Source organism: Venturia canescens, chromosome 3 (assembly GCF_019457755.1).
Source record: "Venturia canescens isolate UGA chromosome 3, ASM1945775v1, whole genome shotgun sequence".
NCBI classification, from domain to species: Eukaryota; Metazoa; Arthropoda; class Insecta; order Hymenoptera; family Ichneumonidae; genus Venturia; species Venturia canescens.
This window is the reverse complement of record NC_057423.1, coordinates 3,619,256-3,645,703: the sequence shown is the minus strand read 5'-3', so window position 1 is coordinate 3,645,703 and position 26,448 is coordinate 3,619,256. Positions and strand designations below refer to the sequence as shown.

Genomic DNA, 26,448 nt, shown 5'->3' with positions numbered 1-26,448 from the left:
TTTAAGGTGTAGGGAAAGAGAGCAAATTCCAGGTCATTGACTCGAGTGGCATTAGAAAATACGTTTCTACCCAGTCCCGGTTCTTAGATTATTGCGGTTGCCCTCCGTTAAAAGCTGAGCTATAAACGTGCTATTGAGGGCGTACCTTTGTGACATAAATCCGGGCGTTTGCAGAGCCCAGCGGGAGTGTTCCTCCCAATGTTCGAGACAAGGAAGTCAACGGTATGAAGAGGATTCTCCGGGTAGATAATACGGTTGGATTGACATGCCCGGTTCAAGGTTATCCATCGCCTTTCTTCAGGTACTTAATTATTTGTGGAACTTATAATTTCTCGTTTCGGTTCAACGCTTCCCATCGAGTACGTTGTCCCAGCGTTCAGGATGCTCTATTCAAGGGCCTTTAAAAAGATTTTGCCCTCGCAGGTATCGCTCGCGAAGAGCACGCAACGAAAAAACACTTTCGCGTCCACTCATTTTCGTTGATTCGTTTGGTCAGCATTTGAAAATTTGTTTTTCCAATGATTAAAAAGTTGATCGTCTATTAATTACTGCAGAATAAAATTTCATGGAATATTTCGCGGTAAATCGATGCCTGCAGGATCGCTATGAAAAAAATGATTAAAAATCGATGGTTTTTGCATCTGGAACACTGCTGAGTGTTCGATCACGTTTTCACTCGAGTCTTCCAAGTGCGGCCAATCGGGTCAATAGATCCGAAGTGGAATAGCGCCCCTTCGGCGTATTTTTTCTTCCGATACCGAGGCGGTTGATGAATTTACAGAGCCGAACAGCAACGTGCCACCCCGAATAGCGGGCGAGCGATACGAGGGTGGAAAACTCGTTGGGGTTGGGCGTGACGGAGTCGTTGCCCTGGATTGTGCGATTCAGGGCTCCCCTGTTCCAGTTACGAGGTACATGCACCCTCAGAAAGTATTTCGTCGCTAGTGCTCTTCGCTGCGTTTGAGAATGGCCGGAAGTTATTCGTTGACAAGCCGATTAGATGAGAATTTTGATTTTTCTTACACTCTCAATGAAAGTCGATTAATTCCCTTTGCAGAAGGGACTGGTGAGGTTGCCCCGCGATCTACCGGCAAAAAATTCGGTTGGGAAGTCCTTGTCGCGAGACAGGGACAGAACGTGGCTCTGAGTCATTCCTTGCAGGCCCATCCCCTTCCGATCTCCAGGTACACACTGCTTAACGTCTTCCTGCTTTCGCCGCTCGTCTCGTTTCCTTTTTTCTCGTTTTCACACTCGCTCACATGCGTCTTCCACTCGTCGTATCCATAAAACAATGCCCCCCACTTGAACTTACTGACAAGGGACTGGAAATTATTGCTTTCCAACAACGTCGAGCTCTGATCAGGGAAATTAGGCAAACAGAATCTCGCATGCCAAGTTACTGTTTACAAAACGTTACCAAACTCAGGCTCGGAGTTTTCGTTGCTTCAAATTTCAGAGGGAACTGGCGAAGTAGCCCCTCGCACAACGGGGAAAAAGTATGAGGGTTGGGAAGTACTTTTCGTACCCCAAGGACGTAACGTCGCGCTCAGTCATTCCCTTCAGGCACATCCCCTTCCGGTCACAAGGTACACGAGAATATTGAACCTTTCAATGTCTCCAAGGATACTTGGTTCTTCAACCCCTCATTCGACCTCCATCCTTGTTTGTTATTTCCTTTTTTTCGTTCAATTATTCCGGACGCTTATTCATTTGCTTTACTGATAATTATTTGACGAATTGTTATCGCATGGCATGCTTAATCAGAGCAATCTAATCAACGATCCCAGGAGGAATTACGCCGAGTATATGATCAGGTGAGTTGTTTTAATCGTTACTTTTACCAAGTCATTTTCATCCACGAAGGGACCGAACCAGGGTTTTTCAATGACGTAAGTATTCCAAGGTGTTTGAGTGTCTTTCATTAAACTCTCCACTTCTCCTTTATTTTATCATAATTAAAATAAGTTTCGTATCAATCGGTGAAACTGCTGTCAGTTGCTCCTTTCGAATATTTCGCACTTTTCTCCATCGCGTTTTTATCAAATCTCAATCAGTTTCACACTGAAGGCTCAAAGGGTAGTCGCTCGTTTATTTTCAGAACCTTCAGGTCATACAGCACCCAAGAGTACCGGAGACGGTCTTAATAAATACCGAGGGTTAGATCGTTATTCTCTGGCACTCGTATGTGCCGCACAAGGATTTCCTGCCCCGATATCTAGGTACACACCAAAGCTATGAACTCCCTTCATTACGCTGTGCTTCTGCATACAGTCGAGCTCGCACGTGAAGAATAAAAATTTGAATAAAAAACACTTTTGAATCTGCTCGAGACGACGTCGAAGTTCTTCTTTTCCTTGTCATTCTCATTCGTCTCGATTTTTCATCTCCGGGAATAAAGGAATTTCAACACAATGGAATTGCATACGATTTCAGACCTTGGATGTAAATATTTTTATGAATTATCCGATGAAACGTTCTTTTAGTTCAATTTTTACAAAAATCCACACTTCGGGAATCGATCTACAAAAATGATTAATTCATGAAGAATCGTAAATTGAACGATCTGTCAAAAATTCGGTCACGTTTCCATTTTTAGCAAAATTTTGTTCGATTTTTTTGAGAGTGGAGAAGTTGGAAAAAAATTCAAAATTCTCTGCAATATTCACAATACTTTTTGTCTCGTATTCGATAGCTTTGAACTGCATCCGAACGTGATTGATTTATTCAGAGTTCAACGGTATGTACCTTGTATCGGGGACAGTCAAGATGCCAGGGCTTTGAAATTCGGAATAATTTCGGCAAATTTCAAAATTCTAATCTCTCACCCAAATGCGCAGTTGAAAAAATAATTTTTTTTTTCATTCTATGATTCCAGATGGTACAAATTTATTGACGGAACGTCGAGGAGGCAGCCGGTCCAGTTGAACGAGCGAGTGCGTCAAGTGAGTGGAACGCTCATAATCCGCGAAGCTCGAGTCGAAGATTCCGGAAAATATTTGTGCATCGTCAACAATTCCGTCGGAGGTGAAAGCGTCGAGACCGTATTGACAGTGACCGCCCCATTGGCAGCTGAAATCGAGCCGAGGACCCAAACCGTTGACTTCGGAAGACCTGCCACTTTCACCTGCAACGTTCATGGCAACCCAATCAAAACTGTCTCCTGGCTCAAGGATGGAAAACCCCTCGGACTCGAAGATCCCGTGCTTAGAATCGAAAGCGTCAAGAAAGAGGATAAAGGAATGTATCAATGCTTCGTTAGAAATGACCAAGAAAGCGCTCAAGCCACTGCCGAACTCAAACTCGGAGGACGATGTAAGCTCAATTTACTCAAAATATCGAATACTCGATCCTCAATCTCACCCGAAACGAAATATTTTGTCAGAGGCTTGACATTGGGACGGCTTACCTTCCAAGAGACTAAAATCGTTGATTCCAACCCAATTGCTCATAGCCCTACATGCGAAAATATGTCGAAAGAAATTCGTTCGTGAGTTATGAGCAAGCAAACATTTCTGGGTCACTAAAAAACCTAGGAAAAGCGGCGAGATCCTAAAAAAATTGTAAATCATCTTAGATTTCTGTGAAAGTAGTAAAAATGTTGATAATTCGCTGCAGACTTTGTGTAACTTGCTAGAATGGATTGTCCGGAGGTTAAAACTATCGTCCCCCAGAAATCGGAGCTGCCAAAGTCCAGGAATAAACCAGTAGAACAAGAAACCTCTACGGGTTGCTGTTCCCCAGAGTTTAAGCTTCCTCCGACATGTTGCCCTCGCGATAGCTTGCATCAAACTAACAGACATTAACCAATATCGACAGTCGAGCCGCCCCAGATCAAGCAGGCCTTCGCGGAAGAGACTCTCCAGCCGGGACCCAGTGTTTTCTTGAACTGTATCGCCAGCGGAAATCCCACCCCCGAAATCACTTGGGAACTCGACGGAAAACGGCTCTCGAACACCGAGCGTCTTCAGGTTGGACAGTACGTCAAGGTCAACGGCGATGTTGTTTCCCACCTTAATATTTCAAGCATTCACACCAACGACGGAGGACTGTACAAGTGTATCGCGGCCTCGAAGGTGGGCATGAATTCGTCGCAAGAAAAACTCCATTTTTCCTCCATTTTTCTCTATTAACGCTCACTTTTCTTGGATTTTTTCAAGGTCGGATCAGCCGAACACGCAGCACGTCTCAACGTCTACGGTCTGCCGTTTATTCGTCACATGGACAAGAAAGCCATCGTCGCTGGCGAGACCTTGAGAGTGACCTGCCCCGTAGCCGGTTATCCAATCGAAAGTACCGTCTGGGAACGTGATACTCGAGTTCTTCCGATCAACAGAAAACAGAAAGTCTTCCCGAACGGTACCCTCATCATCGAGAACGTCGAACGACACAGTGATCAAGCTACGTACACGTGCGTTGCTCGTAATGCACAAGGATACAGCGCCCGAGGAACTCTCGAAGTACAAGTCATGGGTAAGTTGTATCACTCCCTTAAACCGTGCTTTTTCCCATGTGGTACCAACGTCGGAACTCGTTTTGACGTTTGTACGTTACAAAATGATCGAGTCGACAGTGCTGCGATGAATGTTGGATCCGGTTTTGGAAATAAAGGGACTTCCAAATTCGTTCCTAAAACTAGTCGAATTGTATTTTCGGTTTAATGATCCAGAAAATTTTGGCTTGTTGATAAAATGACGAAAATGTTGCTTTTCAATGAGTTTCTCCATGAAAATATCAGGGGAAAAAACATTTCTGTAAATTCTGACTCCAAACAAAGGCAGCTTACCTTCCATTGTTTCGCACACGTTACAAATGCGTGGGCACACGTGCTAAGTCGCGAGAACTACTAGCCAAACAGGTTTTTACACAATACTGTGCACCAGCACCGTCGGCTCGGTCTATCGTGACGGATGACGAGAGAAACTCTATCGGGATTCAGTTTAATTCAATTTCCGAGATAAATCATTTCGTTTAAATCGCGCATTTCCGGGCCATGTGATGCATCGCGTTTATAGGGTGTCCGAAAAGCCGTTTTTAAGGTGAAACTAATGCCTTAATCATGGAGCTCTGGATGAAAAAAGTTTCAGCTCATTGAACTTTCATACACGGTCGATAAAATTTATTAATTAACTTTGATTATGACGCTTCTCAAGAATAGTGCAAAAACCTTGAAAACAAATCATTTTTTGGTTTTTCCTTGCTCATTATCTACGAGCTTGCTCTCGTGACAACGATTTCTATAAAACCATGAAAATGAAGTCTCTCGTCATCCTGTTCGAAATCTCCTCTGTAATACACGTTTTAATTGTATTGAGAAAAAAAAAATTTCAATTGATACATGAAACAAAGAAAAATGAATGACAGCTTCATTTTGAAGAAGAATTTTTTTGAAAAATTGTATTTTTTCGGTCCCGGGATATTCGATTAAAGAGACTGATCAAAACGTGTGTTATACCGGAGTCGATTGACTGTGTTATTTCGTGACTTCTTTCCAGGTATTTCAGGAATTTTCGGAATCTCTCAACTCGCAAATTTCCCATCGAATTTGTGAATGTCGATAATTTTTTTTCGGAAAATGTTTCGATGTGCTTCGTTTTTTCCACAGCAACATCCGCAAAAGTGGTTATTGAATTTTGGTGGTAAATTCGTCGCTTCATTGTTCGGGTACGTTCGACGGTTAGAACGAATATCTCTCGAGCACTGAGCGAAGAGAGATCTCGTCTCACGTGCAGCGTGCAATCCCGAGTGTGGCAGGTGTTCCTGAATCTGGGCACACCTGCTCGACGCCCGTTGCTTCTTCTCCGTTCTCTCCTCCTTTTTATTCTTCATCCCATTCGCTCGATCTGCGGTTCTCTCGACACAGAACCTAGTGCAGGCCAAAATAAAACGTAAAGCAAGCACTCGAAGGCCACTGCTGCGATGGGACGCCAAAACTCATGTCCCTTTCGGGCTCATTTTTCCATCCAAACGTTCATTTCACCCATCGAGATTTTCTTCAATGGATTTTCGTGATTCTCACTCTTCACGCTGATCAATCAGATGGCAATTTGATGGAAAATACAAAAGTTTCAAACTCTTTAACTCTTCACAAATAATTTGATTGAAAATTTTCAAAGACTTTATTGTAAAACGTTTGTTCATTTTAGTACGAGATTTCGATTTTTAAGAAAATTTTAACAGGTCAGCTCCATGGAAAATAAAATTTGTTCGAAGTATTGAAAAAAGGAATTTCCAAAACAACTGAATTGGCTTCTAAATATATTTGTCTTGCTTTCCGATTCGTGGTTAAGTTTCAAACTGAATAAACAAAATAGTTGAAAAAGCTTCGATAAACTTCAGTGCCACCGAGTGTACAAGAATTCGCGTTCACGAAGCTGCCAATGAACGCGGGTGAGTTCGCAAATCTTCAGTGCATCGTGCCAACCGGTGATTTGCCATTGACGATACGCTGGAGCTATCCGGGATACGAGATGGGCGGTTCATCCGGCGTGATCGCTAAGAAGGTCGCCGATCGCGTTAGCATGCTAATGATATCAGTCATCACTGCGAAACACGCGGGGGATTACGTTTGCACGGCCGAGAACGCGGCGGGAACGTCCTCCTACTCGACCTTCCTCACAGTGAACGGTTCGCGTCCCTCTTATTTCGCAACACACACGTACAAAAATCCAACAAATCATCATTTCGCGAGAGTGATCGCTTATTTTCATTTTTAATGGCAACTTTATGCGACTAAAATCGTTTATTTGTTTTTTTTTCCACCTTTTTTCTCTCCTTATGTGTCTTCGTCCACCACGATCGTTGATTTTATGATTTACTTATGCCAGCTTGCGAGAGCCTGCACGCACGAAATCCCTTTTCTCGAGTCAATTTCGTTAGAAATTATAGGCTACGTGTAGGGACCGTGCGCAGCGTCTACGGTGCCACTGCGCGGCCAATTCCAAAACTTCTTAGGTGCAATTGAAAGCAGGCGCGTATGAGAATCGTTAATTTTCGCATTATTTAACAGAATAAAATTATTATTTTTTGCTCTGTTGCTCTACGGGATATTTTCCATAGAAAAGTGAGAAATGAGCAAAATGGATCAAAAGGTTAAACACCGTCAATTCATCCACTAAACATTCCACTTCGACGTTTCAGTTTTTTCCTTTTACGTCATTTTCGTCATTTTTATCATTATTTTTTACCGAATTTTTAATTACTTTCCGCAGTCAAAATAGCACCGTACGAATTACACATTCGGACACAAGAGGGCGCGCACATCGGCAGTAGTGCCGCTCCCCTAGCTCACGCACGGTCCCTAACCATTTTTTATACCCCCATTATAAATGTGAAGAAAAATATAGTTTAGAGAGAGTTCTTAGAATAGGAGGAACTTCCAATTTTGCCTTCATCACGTTTCCCAACACTCGATTAATCTTTCGATCTCTCACGAGTGTAAACCTCCCCGGGTAAGTCGCCAGGTTCGCGTTAATGATAATGACCACCGAAGAAAATACGATGTGCCTATATCCGCAAAAAATTTCCCGATACGCAGTCGCGCCGCAGGTTCTACAGTTCTCGTTCGGTGACGATCCTCTCAACTCGGGTGAGATGCTATCGGTTTCCTGCACCATCATCAAGGGTGATCTGCCGGTTAATCTTACCTGGACTTTCAATGATGTACCGTTGACTAGTTACGAGAATGCTGACATTACTATCGTGAATAATAATAAGAGGGTCAGCTTCTTGAGCATCGATAGCGTGTCTGCCAGACACGCCGGTAGATACAAATGCATTGCAGCTAACGGAGCTGGGCATCACAGTCATACGGCCCTTCTCGTTGTCAATGGTAGTGCGACGTTAATCATTATTTGACGATTATCCAATTTTCCTGTTACACTGTGTCCATAGCTATTGAATTAATTTTTCTGTTTTATTATGTACTTTGTGTTTATCGGTACTCGAATCGCCTTGCTGTGTTACCGTCTTCGATTTCGTTCCCCTTGACATCGTGGTTCAAGTTCCAATCTCTTTTCATCGTTCTCAGACCTCGAAGGGCGATAGGTCGTGCAATTCTGAAGAGAAAAGTCCTTTGTCATTTTTTCCCTGCGCGCACCGTTGCTGAGATATTCTCTCATCGAGCAAAGGCGCGTGGGTAGGAAGAGTGGGGGCGCGCTCCGCCCATGCTGCGCGCGCACTCGTCGAGCTGAGACTCCTCATTGGTTTTCACTGATGGAATGATATCTGCGGAACGGCGCATCCTGGAGAAAAACGGCTGAAGACTTTTTGTCTCAGGATTTAACGAACTATCGATCCAGAGAATAATCTGTACGATTTTCGAAAAATTCACAGTATCCGGTAGAGAAATTAAACGATGCATCCTCCCAAGTTACGCGTTAAAACAAACAATATCGATGACGAGGAACGAATTTGATGGCTTTTGTGAAGTTCGCGCTGCACGCTGTTCGCGGTTGGGATAACGTAAATATTTGCATCCCGTATATACCTCGCGAAATATCCACGTACTGAAAAAACCACTTTGTATTATTGGTAATTTCGTAAACAAATGCAACTTTGGCATTTTCATCGGGAATTCGATGCCTGCGTGTACCAGCCCGGTATGACACGTCGATTTTCATATTTTCATTCGTAAGCATATCGTAAGCTCGATTTAATTTTGTTTCTGCTTATTAATTGGCCTCCCGTAGATCGCAGACTCCCCGAATAATACGAGCAAAGTGAATGATCGTCGATGGAAGAAAAAATATTTTTCATTAAGGCTCAACAACATTTGTTTCAGCTTCAATCGGAACGACTAACTTCCAAAAAGTTGACCTTTCCCGTAGGATCCCCCGTAACTTGTTGACCCAATATTTTGAAATTTTTCAACGATCGATCGCTAAAGCCGAAAAGCTCTGAAATGAATTGCAGTGTCGCCACAAATCGCGCCCTTTTCGTTCGGCGACGAGGCCGCGAACGCTGGTGACATGGCGACCGTTCAGTGCGCCGTAATCAAAGGCGATCTTCCCGTCGAAATCGTTTGGTCGCTGAACGGTCGTCCGATCGTCGTCAACGCCGAATCTAGTGATCCCAATCATCATGACATCGTTATAAGGAGAAGCGGTAAACGGGCGAGCACCTTGACCATCGATTCCGTAGCCGCTCGTCATGCAGGCGTTTATTCCTGCAGCGCGAGCAATTCGGCTGGCTCGGCCGAACACGCAGCCGATTTATCGGTCAACGGTACGCCGATTTTAGCGTCGTCGATGAAAAGTCTATTTTCAGCAGCTATTTTCTCGCCTTCAAACATGCAAATGGGCTTTTTGTTCTTGCCGATTTCTCTTTCGATCGAGCTTCAGCGCGACTGTTTTAATTAACGCTAATATCGGATTCTTGGGACTGGAGTTTCATGAAAAAAAAACCATTTTTTAAATTGAAAACAAAATGAAAAGCTTTCGCCTGAAAAACCTGCAGTTATGGCTCACTTGCGAGACGATCGCATGCCGATTTTTACCCCTCGTTTCTCTATGTACCGACCCGTCCACCAACGTCCGATTTATCGTTGCACAAATTATCCCACGATGCCTCAAAGCACAGCACTCAAAGACCCTTGCATCAAATCGCACATCGGTAAGTGCTGAAGAAAAAATCGGCACTGCCTCGCACTGATTTAGCACAAAATACGCGCTGTACAGTTTCCACTTTTTCGACGTCATGAGCTCCCGGGTATTGCGCGTTTTGCATGAGCTTCAACGTTCCATTGTAACCTCCGCACTATTCAACATCCCGGTCTTCCGATCGACGATTTAGAATCATTCGTTTGAAGATTTTCTTGCCGATCGTCATTTTATTTTCCATACGAACCTCGTTCTCATTCATTTTCACCATCGTGCAATCTTTTCTCTCGATAAATTCTAAACGAACGACCAGTAACAAAAATTTTTAGGATTTTCACGATTTGGGAATTCGATTTTCCACACGATTTAATGGAAACAAAGACCAGTTTGTATTCTCGTTTCAATCAATATCAACCTCGTAGCTAAGAGAAATCTCTCGAGATTTTCACCTTGAAATCTAATCTTATGAATTTGCCAGTTCCCCCGCGAATCGCGCCCTTCAAAATGGCCGACAAAGCCGTGAATTCGGGAGAATCGGTATCAGCAGTTTGCACTCTTGTAAGCGGCGATGCACCGCTGGAAATATCGTGGGCCCTCAACGGTATAGCGATCGATGGAGATCACCCACCCATTTCCATCGCAACCAACAAGAGAAACAGTTTCATTTCCATTGACTCAGCGAGTCCGAGCCATGCGGGAGAGTACACGTGCGTTGGATCGAACGCTGCCGGAGCTGCGAGTTATTCGGCCGAATTGACAGTCAACGGTACCCGGGAGAAGAAATATTCATTTTTTTTCTGAACTCACGTTGCACACTTCTGAAAATAGTATTTAGAGAATCTTTTTTTTGTGTAGAACTTTCGTTCCTTTTTTTGGAGGTTCCTTCAAATTTCAGTCCCCATCCGCATAAACTTCGATTCCCCAAAATCTCAGATCGGTTAGTCGATTCTACGCTTGCAAATTGATGTCCACAATTTTTTGTTTTGAGCAAACAGCTTCCAGGTTTCTCTTCTCTCTTTGTCGTCCCTTTGCTGGTTCAGTGAACTTCGATTCAAAGGTGATCTAAAGTTGTTAAGGGGGTCCTGCTTTAGAATATCAAAAAAATCGATTGTTTTCAGGAATTTTTTAAAGAGAGACGGAAATAATTCACCGCATAGCGATTTTTTCGGTGTAGTTTCAAGGATATTTCAAGAGTACAAAAACATTTTTTTAATGTGAGAAAGACTAATTTGTACATGGCTTATGCGCAAAGTCCAAGTTTCTCAGCTGCGAGTGTTTTTAGCGAGTTAAAAAAAAACGCTTCTAAAGAAGAAGAATATTACTTCAATGTGCTGTAAATATAGAATTTCGCAATTTTTTCAGATTTTTATAGGTTTATATAGAAGGAAAATGGAAAAAAAATTTGGAATTATTGTTATACACAAAAATTATGATCTCCACATTATACGCAGCTGAGAAATTTCGACAATTAGACTCGGCGTCCAAATTAGTATTTCTTACATAAAAAAAATGTTTTTGTACTCATGAAATATCCTTGAAACTATATGTCGAAAAGTTCGCTACGGTGAGTTATTGCCGTCTCTCCTAAAAACATTCCCGAAAACAATCGATTTTTTGGACTTTTTAAAGCAGGATTCTCCTTAAATCGGTAAAAATGTAGAAAAAATGAGGAGATTCTTGGCCGTGCGTCTGCGTTCTCCTCTTCGCAAGGGTTCGTCGGTTGACTCGTCAAAATAAAATGGTTCGGTAGTTAAAGAACGAACCGTATTTCAGTTGCGCCGCAAATAGCGCCGTTCACAATCGCCGAAGAGCCGGTCAGTTCGGGCGAGTCGATCAGCGTAACTTGTTCAATTCTGAAGGGCGATTTGCCGATCGAAATTTCGTGGGCCCTGAATGGCGAGCCGGTACGTCGTGAACGTGGCGATATTAATATATTGGCAACGACTAGAAAAAATAGCATCCTGAGCATCGAATCCGTAGCGGCGAGTCATGCCGGCGAATACACGTGCGTGGCTTCAAACGTTGCTGGGTCGACGAGCCAATCGGCAACATTGGCGGTCAACGGTACAGTTTTCGATAGCCCAATTGTCTTGTGTTCACTTGTATTTTGTTAATTTCTTTGACCCTGTGAAATCCTCGACCGAAATCCTTGAAATCCTTCCTGCGATTCCACTCCGTGTCCGAAACGAAAGCACCAGCACAACCGGCGATGTTTACCCAAGTTTTTCTCCACCGAGTCAGAGGTCCCCCGGAAAGTAATCGAGTTGCAAATATTTGAGGGATTTTCATCGAATTTTCAGTTGCTCCACAAATAGCCCCCTTCACAATCGCTGACGGTCCGGTAAGCTCCAGCGAATCGTTAACCGTCAGTTGTTCGATACTCAAAGGCGATTTACCGATCGAAATAACTTGGGCCCATAACGGCGTACCGATTCGTCGTTCACGCGGTGACATTAATATCGTTGCGACCAGCAGAAAAAACAGTATCCTGACGATCGAATCGGTAGCGGCTAGCCATGCTGGCGAGTACACTTGCTCTGCTTCCAATCTCGCTGGAGCTACGAGCCAATCGGCAGCTTTAGCGGTTAACGGTAACCAACTTTAGCAACATTCAAGAACGTTTGTTACTTTTTTTCTTGTTATTTTATATTCGAAATCCCCCTTATTATTTACAATCCCAATCGAATCCTGTTCCTTCAAGATTGCAGACGAATCCTTCGAGGAAGAGCGACTCCAGAATCGGTAATTCACGAGTATAAAAGAAAACCTGGAAAAACGTCATTCCAGTCGCCTCTGCCGATGTTTTATTCATAAAAATCGCTTTACAATGTCAATTAATCGTTGATCCATCAGTCGCACCCCAAATCGCGCCCATCGAGCTCGGTGAAGAACCTGCCAATTGGGGAGAAGCTGTCACAGCGACGTGCACAGTTTACAAAGGCGATTTGCCGATCAATATCGAATGGTCGTTGAACGGGCAGCCTTTGCAAAACTATCCGGGGATCACGATCGACACGAAGAAACGCGTTAGCCTCCTCACCATCGATCCCATTAACGCCCAACACGCTGGAGAATACACGTGCGCAGCGAGCAACGTTGCTGGAGGAACAAGTTTCTCTGCTTCATTGGCAGTGAACGGTAGTTTAATCGTTGATTCATAAGTCTGACAGGGCATCTACGAAACGGAAGATTCCACCTCGAATAAGATCCTCCCTGAACCCAAAACTACTAGCTTCTGCAGAGTTTTTTCACCTTTGATCCCTCGCGTGCCATCGGAATTGATCAGCTTCCTTTTGATCTTTGATCGCGAACAGTTGCGCCACAAATCTCACCATTCGTGATGGGTGACGAGCCAGCGAATTGGGGCGAGGCGGTAACAGCAACGTGCACAGTTTTCAAGGGCGATTTTCCCATCGATATTCAATGGTCACTCAATGGTGAACCGATATCCCATAACTATCCGGACATTACGATAAGCAGTTCCAGCAAGCGGGTAAGAGTGCTGACTATCGATGCCGTGGCTGCTCGTCATGCTGGGGAATACACGTGTTCAGCGAGCAACGCCGCAGGAGGAACCAGTTACTCGGCCTCGCTCGCAGTCAATGGTACCGATTCGAAAAAATGATGCCTTAATTGTTTGTCGATAGAAAATCGTATCTTGCGTCAGGTCTTCTACTTTATTAACTTTAGTTTGACCTCCACTTGGCAAAAATCCTATCGACCACTCACTAAGAACAGAGACTTGGATCACAGTGCAGCCAACCTAGCAAAAGTTTTCCTTTTTCGCAGCTGCTCCAACACTCAACGTTCCACTTTATCCGTCAGTTGCAAACAGGTGCGAAAGGGCTCGAGGATTAGGGAAACTTCGTCCAAAATTTATGCGTTATTTCGTGTGCAGACGAATGTCGGAGCCAAGATTCGCAGTCGAATGTAAAAACGCGTTTTTGAGGTCAGGCTAGTCGAAATCATGATCCGAAATTGAGCTTAATTCTCTTCCAACTACTTTATAGTCGCACCTCAAATAGTTCCGTTCGTCATCGGCGAAGAACCGGCTAATTCAGGGGACGGAGTAGCCGTAACGTGTGCAGTGTCCAAAGGAGATTCGCCGATAAATATTGAGTGGGCATTGAACGGGGAGCCACTGTCACACGATTATCCAGACGTGAAGATAAGCAGCATGAGTACTCGAGTGAGCGTGTTAACTATCGAGGCGGTGTCGGCTCGTCATGCTGGAGAATATACTTGCACTGCTAGCAACTTGGCCGGTGGCACCAGCTATTCGGCGCCGTTGGCGGTCAATGGTAGTCCGGGAATGTTTATTACGCACTCGTGTCTTTATTCATTTAGTTGTTTTTTTTCGTTAATTTATTTGTTTATGTGTCGTTGTTGCAAAAATGTTTTTCGTGCGCCAGGCTCATCCACGAGACGACTTTTGACGTTCCTTCTAATCCGAAACTTCTGATTTCTCTCACTGACCCTCCCATCCAATGATCAAACGGTTTGCAGTGCGCGATTCTTCGGTGAATCACGAAAAGGCGATACTAAGAGGCAGTAACTTAATCGAAATAATTATTTTCATACGGGAATCGGTAGGTCGTGATGTTTCCTGGAGAAAAGTCCTTTGCCATTTTCTCCTCCGACGCGCCGTTCACGAGCAATTGGCAAACGTGTGAAAGCACGCGTGAGCGTAAAACGCTCACGCTACGCCCTCTCTTATCTGAGCTCCCGATTGGCCCTCACAAATCGACGAATATCTCGACAACGATGCGTCCGATGAAGAAACGACAAAGGACTTTTCTCTTCAGAATCACACGCTCCATCAACCCCCGAAGTTTCATACCCTTCCGTCCATTAGCAAGCAGAAAAATACCAACTTTTTATCCACAGTCGCACCAAAAATTGCACCCTTTGTAATGGGAGATGAACCCGCTAATTGGGGCGATACGGTGACAGCCACGTGCACTGTCATCACCGGCGATCGACCAATATCTATCGAATGGTCCCTCAACGGAGAACCCATTAATTCGAATTATCCAGACATAACTATCGCTACGAGAAAAAGCGTCAGTTTACTCACGATCGACGGGGTGACTGCTACCTACGCAGGAGACTACACGTGCGCCGCGAGCAATTCTGCCGGAGGAACAAGCTATACAGCATCGTTAATCGTTAATGGTATTCTCACGTTTCGGGCTTTCAGCTTTTGCAATTCGTTTTGTTTCTGAATTTCTTTTGAGAAACCTCTGCGTCATCTACGAAACGATTCTCCAATTCCAACCAGTAATTCCACAAAAAATTATCCCTCGTCATTGCTTTTTAACAAAACAATTCTTCGCTCCGCAATTCGAGGAAATCCGAAAATGCCGATTTTTTTGAAACTTTTTTTTTAGAAATTACCAAGCATCGATTTTTCCAGGAAATTCAACTATCGATTTCGCGTTCATCAAGCTCCTTAAAGCGTACGAAAAATCTTTCTTCCGAACGTTCTCCTACGAAAATCAACGTTTTTTTTTCGCCAAACTCACTCTTTCCGAAATTTGCAGTCGCTCCGCAGATATCGCCGTTCGTAATGGGCGACGAACCCGCAAATTGGGGCGACACCGTGACTGCAACGTGCACTATTATCAAAGGGGATTATCCGATCGATATTCAGTGGGCTATTAACGGGGAACCGATCGCTCAAAATTATCCAGACATTACAGTTGTCGCGACGAGCAAACGCGTCAGTGTTTTGACGATCGATGCAGTCGCTGCTCGCCACGCGGGCGAGTATACGTGTGCGGCCAGTAACGCAGCTGGTGGAACGAGCTACACAGCTTCGCTCATTGTCAATGGTACCAGCCGATGGAAAAACGTTTGCAAATGTTTCTTTTTTTTGTAACTACGAAACGAATATTTTCCTTGTCCCTGCCCTTTTCGCAGAGCTGCCTATCGTTCAGTCTTTTGCTCCTTTGATTTTATTTCTCAACAACTTCCACTCAATCGAACCGATCATCAATTTTGCGAAGGCCCAGAGTCGGTCGAAATATTTCACTGGAATTAAGGGGGTCACTCCGCGTGGCAGCCAAATTTTTTGAGGTTTTTTCGCGATTTTTTGCGGCAAGGAAAAAAACTTTTGAAATTTGAAGGGGGGTTTTTTTTACTGGTATTTTAACTATATGATAGAAATTTTTTAATCTCATATCTTTCGGGTTAATTCGGTGTAAAACTACGCCACAGGAACCCATATGTTTCTCCATGGTCTCCACGATTTCGGAGGATTGGTTTATCTGAGATCAAAAAACCAAAGAGCGTTTTTATTTGTAAAGCAGTGACTATCGCCTGAACTAAAATTATACAGAAACATTAGAAATTGAAGGATTATTGGGCTATGAAACACTTTTGAAAATTGAGATCTCGTGTTTGAATGTGCGAAAATTCTTCAATTTTCAATAATTCTGTAAGATTTTAGACGGGGTGACCCCTTAAAGAAATTCGAATGAATGCGGAAACTCGAGTTCTCGATTTTTACAAACACGTCAATAGGAACTTTAAAAAAATATTTTAAGAAATCGCAGGAATTTTGTGATCTTTGGCAACTAGTTCAAGCTCCAAGAGGTTTTTTGTCGTTTTTAGTCCAAGTGCTGGACACTCGATTGCATCAGATCCGACGAGCTTCTGTTCCACGGTTCCGGAAAATAAATTTTCTTCAATCCCCGAATGTTGTGGATTCGATTCGCGATTTTTCGTGCTGTAAAAAGAATAAAATGTTCTCCAGTCGCTCCAGGCATAGCACCATTCACCTTCGGCGACGAGCCGGCCAATTGGGGAGAAAGTGTGTCGGCCGGATGTTCCGTAATCAAGGGAGATTATCCCATTCAGATCGAATGGTCTCTCAATGGTCAACCGATTTCCCACGATTACCCTGACATAAGTATTGGCAGTACGAGCAAGAGAAATAGCGTTCTTACTATCGAAGCTGTCGCGGCTCGTCACGCTGGTGAATACACTTGCACGGCGAGCAATCCTGCTGGTGGAACGAGCTATTCCTCATCTTTGGCAGTCAACGGTGAATCAATTAGTAGAAAAGCAAACATAATAGTTCTGCTACACGACACATGTACTTTCTTAGAATTTTTGTTCGTTTTTTTTCTCGTCCATGGATGAATGTTTTTTTTGTCCTAACCGAATCCCTGAATCCCAACCGATGACCTGGAGGACGCGAAAATGTGATGCTAAAGTAACGAATACGAGGTCAGATAAATTTTTCTGCAATTCTGGAAAAATTTGGAATTTAATGATTTTTGGAAACTGTCGATCGAACGAAATCGAATGCATTTTTTTGTGGATGAAATATTCTTAAAAAATGTTGCTATGAAACTACGAAATTCCGGAGTCGCGTGTTTTTGGGGCGAAGGCGATTGAAACTTTTTTTCTGGTCGTTATTAATCAGCTTCTCAATATGATTATCTGTCAGTTGCCCCGGAGATTGCGCCTTTCGTATTTGGCGAGAAACCAGCGAATTGGGGCGATACGGTCACCGCACCATGTACAGTACTCAAGGGCGATTTTCCCATTGACATTCAATGGGCCTTTAACGGAGAGCCCATATCACGTGATTTTTCGGATATTACAATCGTTAGTACGAGCAAACGCGTCAGTTTATTGACCATCGATGGGGTGTCGGCTCGTCACGCCGGAGAATACACTTGCACCGCTAGCAATTCCGCTGGAGGGACAAGCTATTCGTCGACACTCGCGGTTAATGGTACCCTCGATACGGATGAGAGATTTTGTAGTGCATAATCATGGAATGAAATAGTAGAAATGACACGATTCGATGAGACTGTTTTTTTTATCAACTTTTCATATTTTTGTCCTTGATTCCAAATTTTATCTAATTTTGTTAATTTTCCATTACCTCCCACGTGAAAACTCAAAAATGATGAAGTTCGCCAACAGACTTGAAAAAAACCAGGCAAAATTGACATCACTGAAGATTCAATCGTTCCGAAGCGCATTTTTTGAACCGAAATTTCATTTGAAAGATTCCAGTATCTTAATGCAAGTAAAGCACTAATCGAAGTCGAAAATTTTTCCAAATTATAGTCGCGCCACAAATAGCAAGTTTCTCGTTCAACGATGGCCCAACGAATTCGGGTGAAGCAGTTTCGGCAATGTGTACCGTCGTTAAGGGGGATTTTCCCATGAAAATCGTTTGGAAGCACAACGGTCAATCGATAGGTTTTCAAAACCGCGACATCTCGATCTCGAAAATAAGTAGACACATGAGCGTAATCAGTATAGAATCGGTAGCTGCGAGACACGCGGGCGAGTACACGTGTGTGGCGACCAATGGAGCTGGAACGATGAGCCAATCGGCTACTTTGGTAGTCAATGGTACGTGGGTGTTCGATCGAATATCGTTTCGGTACGGTGGCTATTCCGTAATGCATTGTTAACTACTGCTAAAAACAATTTTGCTACTTTGAATTCTATCTTGGAACCTGAGCCAATATTTCTTATCGATTTTATATTTACTCACATTTTCTATTTTGTTATTTAATGTTTGCCTATGAAGGTCAGGGCACGTATGCTTTTTCCTGTTTCTCGTATTTCCAGCATGCTATCGAACCAAGTTTCCTCCAGAAAAAATCTACGCGAGAAAGAGGCTGCGATCGTTCTATTTTTATCGATAAAAATTAATGAACTCGACATCAACATTTCCCCCTCAGCCAGAGCTCTGAAGGCGCACGTCGAAGAGCAATGAAACGAGATGAATAGATGGGATTTCGATCGATTAAAAATTTGTATTTTTCCATTTAAAAAATTTCGTTTAATAAAAATTATTCTTGTGCCGATAGTTAGCTTGTAAAATTCCAGAGTGAAAAGTCCTCAGCCACTTTTCTCGTGGACGCACCGTTTCGGAGGAATTTCCAAAACAATCCTAGCCAATCCCCGGCTCCGTCCCCCACTCTCCGCCCCTTTTGAGCGACGCTCCGGATTGGCTGTCGCAATGTTTTGTGAATTTCTCAACAACGGTGCATCCTACAGGAAAATGGAAAAGGACTTTTCTCTTCAGAATTCCATCATCAACCGATTCGCACGTCTTTGGATTGACCATCGCCATTTTAAAATCTCACTCTTGTCCACATTGCATTGCGAAAGCGCAGTTGCTCCTCAGATAGCTCCATTCGACATGGGCGACGGACCAGCAAATTGGGGCGAAACTGTTTCGGCCGGATGTACCGTAATCAAGGGAGACTATCCCATCGAGATCGAATGGTCTCTCAATGGCCATCCGATTTCCCACGATTATCCTGACATAAGTATAGGCAGCACGAGCAAAAGAAATAGCGTTCTTACTATCGAAGCTGTCGCGGCTCGTCACGCTGGTGAATACACTTGCACGGCGAGCAATTCTGCTGGTGGAACGAGCTATTCCGCATCTCTGGCAGTCAATGGTGAATCGATTAGTAGAAAAGCTAAAAATTATCTCACATTTGTACCTTTCTAGACGTTTTCCCAATTTTCTTTCGGATGAGACACTTTTTTTTCGTAACCAAACAGAATCCCACAATCCCGAACGACCTGGAGTTTGCGAATCGTACACCAAACAATGCCAAATGCTTAAAAACATTTTATTTCATCAAGTTTATTCGACGAGCTCTAAAATTTTGTTGATCGGTTTTCAAATCTCTTGTTCGAACGAAATCATGCGTTGGAAATGAATTTATTTTTGGTATAGTTGAGCCATTTTTTGTGTGAAAGGCTTTTCAAGCTCACACGACGAGGATGACTTTTTTCCTCATCATCGCTAATCGGATGCTCAATTTGATTATTTGTCAGTTGCCCCGGAGATAGCGCCCTTCGATTTCGGTGATAAACCAGCGAATTGGGGGGACACGGTCACCGCACCATGTACAGTACTCAAGGGCGATTTTCCCATTGATATTCAATGGGCCTTTAACGGAGAGCCCATATCACATGATTTTTCGGATATTACAATCGTTAGTACGAGCAAACGCGTCAATATATTGTCCATCGATGGGGTGTCGGCTCGTCACGCCGGAGAATACACTTGCACCGCTAGCAATTCCGCTGGAGGGACAAGCTATTCGTCGACACTCGCGGTTAATGGTACCCTCGATACCGATGAGAGATTTTGTAGTGCATAATTATGGAATGAAATTTTAGAAATGACACGATTCGATGAGACCTTTTTTGTGAAAATTTTCATATTTTTTCTCCCTGGAAATCCAAATTCCAAACTCCCCCAAATTTTGATATTTTTCCATCATTTGCTACGTTAGAGTCTGAAAAACTTTGAGTTTTTCAACGGGATTAAGAAACATCGAGAATCGACATCACGGAAGATTCTACCGATCCGCATTCGCTTGTTTTTTTTTTTTTTTTTTTTTTTTTTTTTTTCATTCAAATCTCAGATGAACCACAACGAAAGTTGAAAATTGATTGTGCCACAAAATTTTTCCAAATTATAGTCGCGCCTCAAGTAGCAAGTTTCTCGTTCAACGACGGCCCAACGAATTCGGGTGAACCAGTTTCGGCAACGTGTACCGTCATTAAGGGGGATTTCCCCATGAAAATCGTTTGGAAGCACAACGGTCAATCGATAGGTTTTCAAAACCGTGACATCTCGATCTCGAAAATAAGTAGACACATGAGCGTAATCAGTATAGAATCGGTAGCTGCGAGACACGCGGGCGAGTACACGTGTGTGGCGACCAATGGAGCTGGAACGATGAGCCAATCGGCTACTTTGGTAGTCAATGGTACGTGCGGGTTAGATGGAATATCGGCTCAAAACCGTGGCTATTCTCGTATCACATATTTCATTACTGCTACAACCAAAATTTTGCAATTTTTGTTTCTATCTTGGAACCTGAGCCAAACTTTTTTTTTTTATCGATTTTATATTTACTTACGATATCTTTTTGTTATTTAATGTTTACCTATGAAGATCAGGGCACGTATGCTTTTTCCTATTTCTCATATTTCCAGCATGCCATCCAGCCACGTTCCCTCGGAAAAAAGGCACTTAAATCAGCGTCAGAAAGAGGCAAATTCCGTGCTTCGCGACGTCGAAATTCCTCGGAGAATCATTTAATCCCATGAATAAATACATTGCAGGTACAAACCGAGAAGTATAGTGACGTCAAAAGATCCGTGGCCTCCAAACTCAAATTTTGTATTATTTCTTATAAAATAAACAATTTCCCAAAGCTGTACTCCGCAGATCTTAAAATTCTGTCAAGAAAAGTCCCCGATTCAGTCTTTGCATTACCGAAGATAAATTTATAACAAAAAATGGACGAATCCGTTTTTCCAGTGGTGTATGAAAATCACATTTCTCCCGAGAATTTAACAAGCCTCAACCGATTTCCAAGTCACGAGAACCACTATCACGATTTCTCAATCTCACTGTTCTTCAAATTGGCCCTGCGAAAGCGCAGTTGCTCCCCAGATAGCTCCATTCGACATGGGCGAGGCACCAGCGAATTGGGGCGACACGGTGACCGCGACTTGCACTCTTATCAAGGGTGACAATCCAATGACGATCGAATGGGCTTTGAACGGAGCACCGATAAATCGCGACTTTCCAGACATAAACATAGTGAATACGGGGAAGCGCGTGAGCCTTTTGACCATTGAAGCCGTCACGGCGCGTCATGCCGGCGAGTACACCTGCACGGCGAGCAACGCCGCCGGTGCCACGAGCTCCTCGGCGCCCTTAGCGGTCAACGGTACGCGCTGAATTCTCTTCCGGTTTGAACGAGCTAGTTGCGTGGATTCTTTTCTATCGACTAAATTATTTTCATCATCCGTCAAGTAGAAAAACCCATCCAACCTTCCCCCAAACAATGGTTTTCCGGTCAAATGAAATGGGCAAGTTTCGGTGAGTGAGATTTTCGCAGGAGGCTTCGAGGGTGAAGAAATTTTTAAAAAGTATCGTCAGCATCCGTAATTCCAGCTAGAAACGTCGTCGACGTTCTGGATTTTCCAGATCACCAGCTTCCTTTCGAGCAGCACGTTCCATTGATCTACAATTATTTCTCCAAGGTCATTGGAAGGTCAATCGACAGTGATCATGACGCAGTCGGATTTTCACTAAATCGGTATCTCATGACTTCGTTTTGTATTTTAGTTCCGCCGCAAATAGGCCCTTTTTCGATCAGTGACGGTCCTGCGAATTCCGGCGACATGGTGTCGGCCACTTGTTCCATAGTGAAGGGCGACTCACCGGTTAAAATAGTTTGGCGATTTAACGGGGAACCGGTTCACTTTAATAATCCCGATATCACCGTGGCCAAAGTAAACAAGCACATGAGCATCATCAGCATTGAGTCAGTTGCTGCGAGGCATGCCGGAAATTACACTTGCATTGCAGCCAATCGAGCAGGCAACGTCAGTCATACGACATCGCTGACGGTTAACGGTGATTGAAGATAAATGCCAAATTCCAATTGGGAATATTCTTTTTTCGAGTCCCAAATTTACAGGGGGATCGGACGTGAGAATTCCGGAGGGCAGAACTCGATCGGCATTTTTTTGCTGACGCACTGTTCGTCGATGGCACCCAGAAAGTGATGAGGATCAGTTCCATTCTGCCGCACTTACGGTGCAGCTTATTAAGGACTATTTCTGTGGCTTGATATCTCAGGAACAGTGCAGCGCAGAAAAAAACGATGAAAAACTTGGCTCTCCGGAATCCGATTGTTTTTTCAGTCTGTAAATTTTGGGCGCTTTGGTTGAAGTACTTTGATAAATTTTCACTGAACTTTCTTTGTTTCGTAGTTTTCGTTTTACGTGTCTTAACGGACTAAAATGTTTCTTGACTCTAACAAAGCCCCTGGTGAACTGAACCGAGAAAAATATTTGTTTCGTTAACGAATAATGAGTTTGTGCGAATAATTTGTCGCAATTAAGTTCCCTGAGTTGGTTATTTACGTGTGTTTGTGTTTTTGCACGAGATAAAAACACGAAAGTTGGCATTAATTTTGCAATATTGTTTGTTTATTGTTTATCGTTGATGACACGCAAAAATCCTTCCTTCCCGGAATCCCACGGTCCCCCGGCGCTGTCTCGACCCCAAAGGACGCTCCCCAGGCTCGGAGGTTTCGAATACTCGAATAAAAGTGCGACATATCCGCTCGAGATTTGGTTCTTAGTGTTTGACGTTACGCCACGTTCTCAGTTAGCCCGCAGATACTTCCGTTCGCATTCGGTGACGAACCATTGAATTCCGGGGAAGCTGTGACTCTCTCATGCTCCATATCGAAGGGTGATTTACCTCTGGATATCGGCTGGGCTTTCAACGGTGATAAATTGTCAGCCGATCGTTCGGACATCACCGTTACGAGTGCGAAGCGTCATAGCACCCTGGCGATTGACTCCGTCGCAGCCAGACACTCTGGCGAATATACTTGTATCGTCTCCAATCGGGCTGGTGCTGCCAGTCATACTGCTGTGCTCGCGGTCAACGGTATCACGAAAAAAGCCCTCGAGCAAACCTTTTTCCTTCGTTTTTAAGCAGCGAATGCTCGTTTTTTACTTCAATATCATTTCGAAGGAGGCTCTAGCGTTGCACAGTCTATTTTTTAAGTTCTTAGCCTCCTCGAATGAACGAAAATTCAATGGCACATTAATTGGGAAGTAAAAAAATGAGATTCGACGACTTTTTACTTTGTTTCTTGACGATCTGTTCAATTAAGGTAGAACGGTACCTCTTTTGCGGGGCAGGCGGCGAGAGGGGCTCCCGTGCTTTAACGCGAAAAGCCACTCGTCTTACCAACTGCACGTAAATTTAGTTTCTGCTTTTCACATGAAAAAATGATCATTGTGTACTTTTAGATGAAAAAATTCAACCACGATGTTCCTAATTTTGGCAAAAAAGGCTTCTTGTTTTGTATTTCAAAACGTCGAACATTTGCTTCGACAGCAGCAATGCAGGGTTATGCTTTCAGTTTTTGACTTTGGCTGCTCTGTTAAAGCTCGAGGGCAAGCTGCGTAAGTCCCACTGTTTATGTATAGCCGCGTCCGCCAGAAGAGAGAGACAAATTTCGTTTATTAATTTTCTTATGCAGAGTTGTCTTGACAGTTGGTTCATACAGTAGTTTTCGTTTCATCAAAAAGTGGCTTTTCGAACACTAGTTTTTCAATGTTTTTTTGCGTTTATTACGCTTCTCCACAAGATTCAATGTAAAAAACTAATTCAATGTTCTCAGAAACGGTAAGGTCGAACCCGTTAAAATTTCTCAAGCAAATGGTTCACACACTTTCAAACGCCTCTACCAATTTGCATAAAAATTCCTCTTTTATATGTGGTACCGTTCCACCTTAAATAGCGACGAACACGGCCAAACACAGACAAAATCACCCGTCCAGAATCCTCACCAGTGTACAGAAACCCCAACAGCAATTCCAGTCCCCCACCGTCCCAGGAGTGCTCTCGGAAGTCTTCAATATTTGCCGAGTGATAGATTAGGGCCGAATGACGAAGCGAATTCCTTCAATAATTCGAAAGTTTCGTGATAAAAAGCTTGAATATCTCGAGGTTATTGGAATATTGATGGTATTCTGGCACGACAACTTTCAGTGGCGCCTCAAATAGCGTCCTTCTCGATGGGCGAAGAACCAGCGAATTGGGGCGAGCAGGTATCGGCGGTGTGCAGTGTGCTCAAGGGCGACTCGCCCCTCGAGATACGCTGGAGTTTGAACGGCCTCCCGATAACTAATCAATCTCATCCGGACGTTGTTATCACGAAAACCAGCAAAATGATATCGTTGTTGAGTATCGTCGCGGTCGCTGCTCGCCACGCAGGGGAATACAGTTGCGAAGCTAGTAATCTTGCTGGATCGACCACGCGATCAGCCGTTCTCGCTGTAAATGGTACTGGTTTCACTAAACTTACAATTTTTTCGGAAAATACGGACCCGGGCGCTACTTCCTGGGAGTCACGAACCGGGTTTAGTTCCCCTGCGGATGAGACGTGTTCTCCGGAACGAGAGATCCTGCCCTGCCCAACTCCCTGCCTTCCGTTGCTCGACGAAATCAGACTCAAGGTCAGAACCTGCTTCGAAACTCTCCAGTAAGCTCTCCAACGAATGGAGCCAACACGGATTCTGGTTCCTGGAGAAACAAGACGAATCTCGACTCGATCTTCCTGCTTTGAAAATGTAAAACTTTTGAATCTTCTCATCCCTGATAGTCGCACCGCAGATACTGCCATTGAGCTTCGGTGACGAGCCCGTAAACGCTGGAGACCTGGCCTCGGTCCAGTGCGTCGTTAGCAAAGGCGATTTTCCCCTAGAAATAACGTGGCTGTTCGCCGCCCGTCCAATCGGGCCCGATCGCACGGACGTAATTGTAACGGATTCGGGTAAACGTGTGAAGCAGTTGACGATCGAGGCGGTGGCTGCGAGACACGCAGGGGAATACACGTGCGTCGCCTCCAACCGGGCTGGATCTTCGTCGCACTCGGCTATTCTTGACGTCAATGGTAGCGAACAGCTAATCAACTTCTAGTAGAATTCCAGCATCGATGAGACGCGTTAGGACTCCCCGAACCTCATCCCCACGGCTCATGACACAGTCCTCTCCTCGAGTCAGTTCCCGGGTTCAAGCTCACCAATCCGGAGTCCATTCCAGCCCTGAACGCGGCTGCTCCAATCGCTTGCAAGATGATAACGCTCGAGGAGCTCCTCACGCTTCTGCTTTGCCGTTACAGTAACACCGAAATTGTTGCCCTTCTCGTTCGGCGAGGAGCCCTTGAACTCGGGACAAGTAGTAACCGTACCATGCGCCGTTATCGAGGGCGACTCACCCCTGAAACTTCGTTGGACCTTGAACGGTCACGGGATATCACCGCACTCGGGCATAGCCGTTTTGGATCTCGGCGGACGCGGGGCCATCCTCAGCATAGGATCGGTTCAGGCTTCCCATGCCGGAACTTACACTTGCGTCGCTGAAAACCTTGCTGGAAGGCACGAACTCTCAGCCGACTTGATAGTCAACGGTGCTCATTGTCACGAAATTCGTCCTCGCATTTGTCTCGGTGTCACAGCTTTTTAAAGACTCGCGTGACAGTCCTCCGCGCCAAGTTTTCTTTCAATTTTACTTTAACCGTTTTGTTTTCACGTCGCTACACTCAGCTCGTTTTACTATTTTACCTTACTTTATTTTCCGTAGCATATTTCGCTTACTTTTTATCAGTGAGTTGAGACCTCGTCCAATCCTCGATCGACTCCCTCGACACGTCGGCCCGCCAGGATCTTCCCCGGCTATTCAGCTCGTCGCCATCCTCGCCGAATGAACTTTCAATCCGAATTATGAAAAACAAAAGTCTTTTAAATGTTGAACTGTCATGTCCGCAGTCGCACCACACCTCCAACCATTTTCATTCGACGAGACAAACTCCGGAGATCTTATAATCGTACAGTGCGCAGTCGTTAAAGGCGACACACCGATATCACTCAAGTGGTTGTTCGGTGGACGTCATTTAGAAGTAGGCGATGGGGTTCGCATAACGTCACTCGGCGACAGAGTCTCTGCTCTGACCATACCATCCGTGAGAGGCGAACACGCTGGGGAGTATGCCTGCATCGCAGACAATCCAGCTGGTCGTGCAAGACACAGTGCACATCTTAAAGTTAACGGTACTCCCCCCTTTATGTTTTTGGAACGAAAGAATAACACGAATCGATCAATACTTGACAGATTTCAAAATGTGTAATCCTGCAAGCAAGGAAAATATGAATTTTCACAAGTAATTCCAACTTATTCGCGTTGCATATCAAGCTTTTGTGTCACTGTTCAATTATTTGAATGAATAATCGTGTATTTGGAGTACTT

General features: G+C 44.1%; 1 protein-coding gene across 5 annotated transcripts in view; it reads left to right on the top strand.

Annotated features, from left to right (window-relative positions):
* The window catches only part of Dscam1 (Down syndrome cell adhesion molecule 1), a 93,534-nt gene that overhangs the window by 44,173 nt on the left and 22,913 nt on the right, over positions 1–26,448 (top strand). The window contains exons 8-11 of one of the 5 annotated variants that reach the window (XM_043413710.1): positions 2,876–3,312; positions 3,817–4,073; positions 4,158–4,470; positions 21,050–21,340. In XM_043413710.1, the coding sequence (XP_043269645.1) occupies positions 2,876–3,312; positions 3,817–4,073; positions 4,158–4,470; positions 21,050–21,340 (1,298 nt within the window). Of the gene's footprint in view, positions 1–2,875; positions 3,313–3,816; positions 4,074–4,157; positions 4,471–6,336; positions 6,625–8,910; positions 9,223–12,449; positions 12,735–13,606; positions 13,898–21,049; positions 21,341–26,448 lie in introns of all 5 variants that reach the window. The other 4 variants (XM_043413708.1, XM_043413712.1, XM_043413713.1 and 1 more) reach the window with 4 other exon arrangements.